We start from the raw sequence: 10,247 nt of genomic DNA on the forward strand, positions 1-10,247 counted from the left end.
CCGCGAACATTTCTGCATTTACAGTATCTGACCAAGAACCGGGCAAAATACTCGTAAATGTGTTGTTGCCTCTTCCTCATTAGATGTTTTTACATGTAATCACCAAGGAGCTTAAGTTACCATGTTGTGCTGTACTATAGTGAGAATGCATAAAATCTAACATATATTATAACAAACTCCAAGGCCAAATACTCCAATTGTTCTGTTCAGCCAAGTTAATCCAGCATTTTGTGTAAAAGGAATGTCCAGATTTCTACACCTTCTTAAGCTACTGGATTCTGATATGTGCAATACCATGTTTGTGATGTTGTGAAGATTTCTTTTACTGTAAAGACAGTGAAAGAAAATTTATATGTACACGTATTCAAAATTTTGCAATAGGAGTTTTGTCCAGTTTTTCTTGTTTGACCAGTCCAGACAAAACAACAATTAGGTCCAGGTTCAGGTCTGAACCGGTACCTGATCCTCTGAACCTGGACCAGACCTGAATTTTCTGTACCAGTACCCACCCCTACACTGATTGCAGCTGCAGAGTGTCCAGACCACTGCAGCTAGCAGCAGAATACAGTAGACTGCTACTACCCACCCCTAGTGTGCAATACCAGAATCTGTAGGTCCTTTATGTTTTATAGCCAGAAATCTCAGTTCCTTATAGTAACTAACCAAAGATTCCCCTTTTCCTTGTTTTCCTGTGTTCTGCAGAAAACAGAATCCAGCCATCACACAGCTACATTCACCACAGCCAGACAAACTGAGTCCTACCAGATGGCCATCCCTACAGATGATAACGTGGAGGCTGGGCCTCCCGTCCAGCTCGGTAAGATGTCCGTGATGGCCATTCCGAGCGACGACAGCGCGAAAACTGGACCCCAGCAAGGCAAGGCTCCGCTAACGAAGAAGTGTAAAGCTCTGCCTTTCCGGAAAGTTCCAAAATCGGAACAAAAGCCATCGTCCGAGGCAACTCCAGACGAAAGCCAGGATTTGCAGCAAGGAAAAGCACCGCTGACGATGAAATGCAAAGCTGTGCCTTTCCAAAAAGTTGCTCCGGTTCAAAAGAAATCAGAACAGGAACTGTCCTCAGAATCTTCTCCAGATGAGAATCAAGATTCTCAGACAGACCAGGAGCTCGGGCAAACATATTCCGTCGCACAGCTGCGAAAGCTGTTCGGAGAGACATACTCCGTGGAAAAACCCGAACAGAGTTCAAACTTCAGCGATACCTATATGGTGTCTCCACAGGCACAAGACCTGGGAAGCACTTTTGTCGTCAGGGCAGAAAACTCTGAAGAAGCCAGTGCCCTGCCATACGACAGCTCTGACATCGTGACGGCTGAAAACGTTGACGACGTTGACGCGAAACCATTCGACTCAACTTTTAACAAAGGGAAGTTGTGCCTGATGGCGATCCCAACAGGACCACATGAGGAGGAGGAGGAGGCTGGAGGTCCGTCGCCAGGGGCAACCAGTGCTCCTCAGCCTCCCTCCCTGACAGATGCCATGAAGTCTATGGTCGTTAAAAACATTGTACGCGAGGGCTACAGCCTCGAGCTTGTGCGGCACGCAGTTTGGCGACGGCTGCACGCGGGCGGAGTCTTGTCCGGGCCTGAGCTTCTCCAGGCTGTGAAAGACTTGGAGCAGGAGTACACAGCTGCGGAGAAGAAGCTCGGAGACAAGGTCTTCCTTAAAGAAAAGGAGGAGGTCGATTTGACCTTGGCCATGGAAGACCAGGTTGTCCTGTGTGTCCTCTCACAAGGGCACGACCTTGAGACGGTGCGACATGTGGTGTGGCGACGTCTTCAGGAGGGGAAGGGGCCCTTCAAGTCTGCTCCTGAACTGCTTCAAGCAGTTGCAGACTTGAAACGCGAGTACAAGCAAGCCGGTAAGAAACTTGAGGACAGTGACAAGACATTTGATGAAAAGACTGTTGAGTACAAGGATGGAGATGGGAAGACAGTGGACGCTTCAAGGGCATCATTACAGAGAGCGAATAGCGTGGTGGAAGCCATGGTAAGTCCGGTTGTAGAAAACGTGCTACGCGCAGGGTACGATCGTGATCTTGTCCAACACGCGGTGTGGCGAAGGTTTGAGACGCATGGCGAAAACTTTGCGTCCGTCGCAGAACTCTTACAAGCGTTAAAGGACCTAGAGGATGAATACGCGAGAGCTAAGGAAAAACTTGGCAACGACGAACTACCGAACATGCCTCCCGCGGTAGTCACGGCAACAACGACCGCAACAACACCAGAATCCGAGAACACACTGAGCACAGAGGACATCCCTCCCTCCCCTACAACAGACAATGGTACGGCCCGCACCATCTCTAAGGTGACCACAGATGATAACGTGGAGTCGGAGCTTGAGCGGTACCGTGAGGAGCACACCTGTAAGGTTTGTTTCGATGCGAGGATCGAGGTTGTGTTCGTGCCCTGCGGACACTATGCCTGCTGTGGCCATTGCGCGGAGGGGATGGCGGAATGTCCCATGTGTCGGCGAGGGGTGGACTCCACTGTGAAAGTGTTTTTCTCCTAGGGCTTGCCAAAGTGTATGAGCTGTTTTGCATCATGAAATTTAAAATGATAAAAAAAGTGTTCATATTTTAGTCAAGACATTCCTTATATACGGCATTACATATACCCATGGCATTATGTATTAACATGAATGAAACTATACCTGAGACCGTTGCATTGTGGTGGTGTTGAGTTGACTCAATATAGTTTGTTTGTACAGATAACAAAATTGAGTGTTTCCAATTCAATGTTGAAACTTGTACATATATTTCAGAATTCTACCAAGAATGCTATCAACACAATGTGCCTTAGGTTATAAAAAAAATCCCATTACATTAGAGGTATAAATTAACTAGTACGGTGGAGGAAGTGATCTGACATTATTGTAGATATGGCTGGGTAATTTATTAATCTTGAAGATATTAACATTTAGTATATATTTGCCCACATTTGAACTTTGTGCCATGATTTGTAAAAAGTTGTAGAATATGTTATTTTAGTCGGACAAAATATTCACCTGATAGTACTAAATGTTAAGACCTTCTTTGTATTATATTTTTCATCCATAATTGTTCTTCTAAACTAGTTTTTGCATCATAGCTTGGTGTCTTGACAAGTTGTGCTGTTGATTTTTTACATTAAAGATGTGAGAACTATATTGTCTCCCTTTTCTTACACTCCTCTGTTAATTTATAGCAATAACATGCATGCAAACAGACTACACATCCAAGTAACCATATAGGAAAATACTCTATCACTTAACAGCTCCCTTATCCAAAAGTAACAAAATAGCAAAAAAGGTGAAAAACCTATTGCCTAATAGTATATTACTATATGCTAATATATATGATATCACTCCTCAAGTCATTATATCGTATATCGTAGTTATATCTTATTGTATTCTTTAAGTCATTGTAATCAAATTAAATGTGCAGGGCTTAAATATTATAATATGATGATAATAATTACAACATTCCAATTAATACAATTGAAAGAGGAAACAATTTTGAGGTTACTAAAGGGGTTATCTGCACCCCTGAAAGTTACACAACACCAGTTGTTAGAGCTCCAATTTCGTTCACCATGAAACCCACTGCAGAGCCTCCCTTATCTATGGCAGAACTAGACAAGTCAGCACCATGATTTCTTTTTCGTTTGACAAAAACTAAAATAAATTTGGCTTTTTTTTTTTGCTATTACCAGTCCTCCAAAGTCTTTGTGCAGAGAGTATCGGTACTTTGACTTTGATTTTGCTTTGACACTTTGAAAATGCTTAACACTATCATGGGGACAAGACATGAAGGAAAGTCACATATTACATTCATGACAAATTAGTTAAATCTGTGACAACCTCAATAAGATCAACTAGCCAATACGGCTTTTCTTGGTGGTCCCCTAAATAATTTGTCCCATTGACACAATCATTATAAATCCTGTCTATAGCGACCACCAGTTTTATCTGTCCCCTGAGTGGTATTCTTGGGTAGTGCTGACTCTTTTTTTTTCTTCAGAAATACCATGAAAACCATTAATATCACCAAATGTTCCCCACAATAGACAAACAGTCCACATAGTGATAAAGAGAACCCAAAACCCACCATGGATACCCAGTTTACCCTACAATACATGTAAATTCTTTCACTTCTACAGTGGTTTTATACCAGGGAAGTCTCCAGGACCCATCCCTTCGTCCTGGGACAGAAATTTGCTTGTTGGGGCGAACACAAATCTTACCCTTTCCATCCCCCCAAAACAGTACATGTACTTCATTAAAAGAAATACATGAAAATGTGTTTTTATCAGCTTAAATACAAGACATAGATGTTTGTGGTGTCATAAAATTACAGTAGAAAGGTCACCCCAAAACAAAACCACAGCAGAAGTTTCAAGATCTCCAGTTCTGTGATACCAACGCCTCAGCCAGCCTTGAGGGAGGTCTTCATTCTGCATCTGTCTGGAGCCAGGATGCTATCAGGGAAAAATCAAAATAGTTTTGTTACAGAAATCTTTGAATACAAGAGTTAAAATATCTCACAACTCTGCGAAATACCCTCAAAAGCTTCTAATACTTTTATGGAGGTTAGACATCCAGGTAAGCAATATTCAATAACAATGCAAATTCTCTACAACTGGATAAAAAACGGAGATTTACCCTCCGGACATTTCAAGTGACATCCATCACTCTTCTAAAAAGCTTCTTGTATGTCAATTGTTTCATTGCAGTTTCCCAATTATGCAAATATTAACATAACATATACCTATTGATCTCTTTCTGTCACTCAATTTCCAAAAAAGGAACAACAAATCAAAGTACATGTACAGTTTTCATGCCAGTCGGATTTCATACAGAACGCATCATTATGCACCTCCCCTTCTATTAGAATGGACTGTTCCAATACGATAAAAACTCCATGTGTGTCTGGCCTGTACCACTCAGAAAGAGGGGTGTTTTCCTACCTGGTATGCTGATGGTGGACATCTGCTCGGGCTGAGCCAGGAGGTCGATGACCTTGTGTTGGAATGTCTTGCTGACTGAGGAGCTCACGTGGCTGAAATGGAGGAAAAACATCAGATTCTATGACCAGTTTTATCAAGAAAACTAAAATGGTACAGCCATGTGTCATGGTCATCGAACTATCCAAAACTATCATGCAGGGAACTGTCCAGTGAGGAAGAAAGAGGAGCAAGCAACAGAAAAATGGGAGGATGATATAAGAGAATAGACAAGCATGACATTGAATTAAAAACAAATAAATGGAAACCAAGGAGGTTTGAAAATACTGGTTTGCAGATCATCTGTGGTGTCCCAACAGTCAAATATAGTTAGACTAAGGGAAACATGAGATGAGATGAAATCATTGGAAAACATTGGATAGTCCCTTGTACTGAACTGAGGGTTTTACCTAGCCGGCATTTTGCTGACCATCTGTCAGTTTCCTGAGGGCAATACAGATTGGTTCTACTTCACACTGTAGCTAGGTGTCACTGATGCAGTACTACACTTGCAGCTAGGTGTCACTGTTGCTCATTGAAAGTCTGTGAAGAGGCCTAAACCACTGATCGCACTACCCTAGCTAGATTACTCAGTACGACATGTGAAAAGTCCTCACCTTTTCCAAGCCTCAGTGCCAGCCCAGATCTCGTACAGGATAATATGTTCTCTGTCGGGAGTGCGGCAAACACACAGGCTGCAGGAGGAACAAGGAAACATCAGCATTCTGGATAGTTCTCCAGGGAAAGACATTGAAACTATACAGTTTTTCATTTGCTAGGTAATACAGGATGATCTATAGTTAGGTGATGCAGAACCCACTGACTGACGATGAAGAAATACTATAAACATTGTATGCAGGGGACAAGAAAACAGTACCATTGTTCCATATTTAGGGACATCACTATATGCAAATAATCTAAAACATTTGAAATGTAAGAATTTAAGCATCCACAATTTCTCTAGTTGAATGGCTATAGTTTTGATGAACAGTGAAGATTGGTATACTGTATACCAAACTACGTACTTGATGCACCCATCTGTCCCCTCGACAGCCTCCAGGTACTCCCGTAGAGCCTTACGGAACTCCTCCTCCTTATCTTCCTCCATCTCCATCCTCCTCTGGACCACCTGGACCTGTAACAACATCAGTACAACAGCACATTAACATCAGAGCCTTACAGAACTCCTCTTCCTTATCTTCCTCCATCTCCATCCTCCTCTGGACCACCTGGACCTGTAACAACATCAGTACAACAGCACGTTAACATCAGGGCCTTACAGAACTCCTCCTCCTTATCTTCCTCCATCTCCATCCTCCTCTGGACCACCTGGACCTGTAACATCATCCAGGGTCAGTGAACAACATTCAGCACTACGCACTTATGTTTCAGCACCAGGGACACCAACAGTTCGACCATTTTTTTTCCTCCACAACCGTATCATATCATATCAGGTACCAAATTTTACACCTGGCTCGAGTGAGGAAAGTCATTCAAACATGTAAGAGGATTCGAACCCAGGGCCATGTGTATCCTAATCATCACATCCAAACGATGCCACTGACTTGCTACCATTAAAATGTCCAGAGGTTTCAGGCCTACATGCAGTACTCACCAGTGAAGCTCCATCCTCCATGTCCAGCTCCTCTTCTATAGGCTGAAGTCTCACCTGAAACCACAACACATCTGTCAGTTTCTCCTTACCCCTATCCCTGCTGCTTCAAACCTGATAACCATTAAAGAATTGGAAACGACTTCATTGGAGTGCTGAAGTTTAAAACATTCATCATCACAGATGACAAACTTGAAATTCTTTTAATTCTTTATGGCAGATGGTTATTGATGTATACTACAAACTGCAGAGGACAATGGATGCAAGACCACTGCTTCAGTTCTCATCTAAAAGACAGCAGTCTTTTTTCCTTAATTGTATGACCATGCTTTAGGATAAGATCCTGGCTTTTTTTACTATGAACTTGACTCAGCTCCTGTACTTGTTTATATCTACCTATTGAAGATCTAGACGAGGCTCTTACCATATATATATGCTGTCTAATACCAAGTTCCTTTCAAAATTATACTTCTTGGGAACAAGATGTACCTTGCTCTGTAAGGTGTCGAGCAGAGTCTGTAAGACATACCTTGCTCTGTAAGGTGTCCAGCAGAGTCTTGAGCCTGCTGACCTGCTGAGTCAGCGCTGCGCTGTTGTCCTCGTGACTCTCCAGCCGTGACAGCCCGCTCATCTGCCGCCGGATGTCCCGCCTCCGCGCTCGGCTCAGCTGGGGCTCCTCCTCAACATTGGCATCAACGGGGCTAAGGGAAGAATTTAGAAATATTTTCTGTTAATTCTCCATCTATTTCAACCAATTGCACAATGAACTAGAACTATTGCTTTCCTATTGTTGGAATATTCTTTGCTGTTGTACTTTTTCAGAATTGCTTAACAGATATTTGCTGCCAACATGCAAATCGATGCTTTGAGGTCAATGTCTTTGGTAGTTTCCACACCTCCTTACCTCTAACCTTTGATCCTTAAACCCTGACCTCCAACCCCTGCATATATACCCCACAGTTCTGGGATGGAATGTTAGCCAGTGACGTCATATACAGATTCAAGATGCTTGCTAGCAACGCCTACAGAATGCTACTGAGACTGAGAGTCCATTTGGCTCAGCACCCACTAACCTCTAACCCCTGAACACATACTCCTGACATCTGGACTCTGTTCCAGATGTTCCCAAGCCACATCTATAGAGCGCTGCTGAAAGTCTAGCAGCTGAAAAACCTAGCCTCTAACACCTAACCCTTAACCCCAAACCTCTGACCCCTGCACACATACTCCTGAGATCCAGACTCTTGTTCCAGATGCTCACTAGTGACGTCCACAAAGCCCTGCTGAGAGTCTAGCTGCTTAACAACCTAGCCAATAACACCTGAACCTTAAACTCTGACCTCTAACCCCTGCACCCTTACTCCTGAGATCCGGACTCCTGTTCCAGATGTTCGCTAGCCACGTCCACCGAGCGCTGCTGAGACTCCATCTGGTTCACAACCTAATTACCTCTGAGTCGAACCTCTAACACCTGACCCTTAACCCCTGACCTCTAGCCCCTGCATACATACTCCTGAGATCCTGACTCCTGTTCCAGATGCTCACTACCTCATTACCTCTGAGTCTAACCTCTAACACCTGACCCTTAACACCTGACCCTTAACACCTGACCTCTAGCCCCTGCATACATACTCCTGAGATCCTGACTCCTGTTCCAGATGCTCACTACCTCATTACCTCTGAGTCTAACCTCTAACACCTGACCCTTAACACCTGACCCTTAACCCCTGACCTCTAACCCCTGCACACATACTCCTGAGATCCTGACTCCTGTTCCAGATGTTCGCTGGCCACGTCCACCGAGCGCTGCTGAGACTCCATCTGGTTCAGAACCTCCTTCAGCAGGAAACGCCGCATAAACTGGCCCTCCTGTGGCATGCTGGGATAATCCTGAGGACCAATCAGAAACAAGGGTTTGAATATTCAAATGTTTGAAACAAAGTTTACAAATTGGACTTAATAATCCAGGAGGTTACACATACAGGTCTGTTTCATCAGTCATCTAACACTCTACCATTTTCTGAACACTCCCTTACTGACCTTTACCTTTAACCTGACCTTTAACCTTCCCCTGACCTGTGCAGTGGACATGAGAGCAGTGTTGATGGAAGAGTTCAGATCCTCCAGAGCACTGTACACCTGACCCTTACCCTTTAACCTGACCTTTAACCTTCCCCTGACCTCCTGACCTACCTGAGCAGTAGACATGAGAGCAGTGTTGATGGAAGAGTTCAGATCCTCCAGAGCACTGTACACCTGACCCTTTTCCTGACCTTTACCCTGACCTTTAACCTCCCCGACTTACCTGTGCAGTAGACATGAGAGCAGTGTTGATAGAAGAGTTCAGATCCTCCAGAGCACTGTACACCTGACCCTTTTCCTGACCTTTACCCTGACCTTTAACCTTCCCATGACCTCCTACCTGTGCAGTGGACATGAGAGCAGTGTTGATGGAAGAGTTCAGATCCTCCAGAGCACTGTACACCTGACCCTTTCCCTGACCTTTACCCTGACCTTTAACCTTCCCCTAACCTACCTGAGCAGTAGACATGAGAGCAGTGTTGATAGAAGAGTTCAGATCCTCCAGAGCACTGTACACCTGCTCAAATGGGCCCAACTGCTGGGAGAAGTAGTCTGGAGAAGAAAAAAAAACTGATTTTCTGAGTTTATGTCTCATGAGTGGCGCATTTTTCTCCTTTCTTTTCCAAGTAAGGAGTGAAGGTATCTTTAACAATATTATTTGAAACATGTCACAAAAGTTGCAAAACTGTATTTCATATACATTGTATACAATGCAGAAAATTTGTTCAAGTTGCAAGTAAAGTTCCTGGCAATTCTGAAGTACCGGTAACAGAAAGATATGTTTCGACATCTAATATTTAGCATTACTCACCGCATAGCTCTCCGACATCGATGTTACTGTCAATGCAAACAAAACAATGAAATTTAGACAACTTAAAATATGAATGATACAAACGACTATGGATAGCCATAGAATATTACTCTGTATTTCCCCAGCTTATAATGGGATGGTGTAAGGCGTAACAACAGGTTTAGAATGGACAAAACCTTGTGTTGTACATAATGTACATGTATATCGATGCAAAATGAAGGAGATCATTCTAAAAGAACGGTTCAACCCTGTTCATCTGAGGAGAAAAAAGTTATGAATCCACATACATATCAATGTCCTAGTTCCTAAACACTAAAACAGTGGTATGAATTACAATGTGAGTGTACAGTCAAACCTGTATTCCTCCAAGAAGTGACCACCTCTATATAAGGACCACCCAGGCTTTTAGCCAGGCATGCGTCAACGCGTCATCTGGACGCACTTTTCTTAGAATAACAAGAAATTGGACGCCCTTACACTGGGAGAAAATCGTCTGACAAGCATGAAATTCTGATTGACCAGGGATGCTACCAGGTCATCTGTGGTCACAGTCTTCTACTGTGACCTCTGGAACCGTATTTTTGCCTCTTGGGATACCTAAGAATGCACTTTTTTAACTTAAAATCATGAAAAACTCTGCACCATGGAAGGTGGATGCCCCCAGACCCCCAGACAATAGTCACTTACCGCGACTCACCAATAAGTTTGGACTCCCTATTTTAAATCCTAGCTAAAAGCCTGG

At 43.5% G+C, this 10,247-nt stretch overlaps 2 protein-coding genes across 6 annotated transcripts in view; one reads left to right on the forward strand and one right to left on the reverse strand.

Moving 5' to 3' along the window:
- Window positions 1-690: 690 nt before the first annotated feature.
- LOC118427803 lies at window positions 691-2,561 on the forward strand. The gene has a single exon (XM_035837759.1). It carries the CDS (start codon window positions 766-768, stop codon window positions 2,527-2,529), a length of 1,764 nt encoding a protein of 587 aa, XP_035693652.1. The 5' UTR covers window positions 691-765; the 3' UTR covers window positions 2,530-2,561.
- A 1,452-nt stretch (window positions 2,562-4,013) lies between these two features.
- LOC118427824 (N-terminal EF-hand calcium-binding protein 1-like) overlaps window positions 4,014-10,247 on the reverse strand; it is an 8,674-nt gene continuing 2,440 nt past the window's right edge. The window contains exons 4-13 of one of the 5 annotated variants that reach the window (XM_035837793.1): window positions 9,506-9,531; window positions 9,212-9,246; window positions 8,689-8,751; window positions 8,366-8,502; window positions 7,142-7,313; window positions 6,616-6,669; window positions 6,026-6,135; window positions 5,618-5,695; window positions 4,965-5,056; window positions 4,014-4,475 (exon numbers count right to left, since the gene is read on the reverse strand). In XM_035837793.1, the coding sequence (XP_035693686.1) occupies window positions 4,447-4,475; window positions 4,965-5,056; window positions 5,618-5,695; window positions 6,026-6,135; window positions 6,616-6,669; window positions 7,142-7,313; window positions 8,366-8,502; window positions 8,689-8,751; window positions 9,212-9,246; window positions 9,506-9,531 (796 nt within the window). In that variant the 3' untranslated portion in view covers window positions 4,014-4,446. Of the gene's footprint in view, window positions 4,476-4,964; window positions 5,057-5,617; window positions 5,696-6,025; window positions 6,136-6,615; window positions 6,670-7,141; window positions 7,314-8,123; window positions 8,160-8,365; window positions 8,503-8,688; window positions 8,752-8,917; window positions 8,981-9,034; window positions 9,098-9,148; window positions 9,247-9,505; window positions 9,532-10,247 lie in introns of all 5 variants that reach the window. The other 4 variants (XM_035837794.1, XM_035837795.1, XM_035837792.1 and 1 more) reach the window with 4 other exon arrangements.

The sequence above is a fragment of the Branchiostoma floridae genome, chromosome 12 (genome assembly GCF_000003815.2).
Source record: "Branchiostoma floridae strain S238N-H82 chromosome 12, Bfl_VNyyK, whole genome shotgun sequence".
Lineage (NCBI taxonomy): Eukaryota > Metazoa > Chordata > Leptocardii > Amphioxiformes > Branchiostomatidae > Branchiostoma > Branchiostoma floridae.

Coding starts and splice junctions, on each gene's coding strand:
- LOC118427803 (XM_035837759.1), top strand. CDS start 766: ATGGCCATCCCTACAGATGATAACGTGGAGGCTGGGCCTCCCGTCCAG.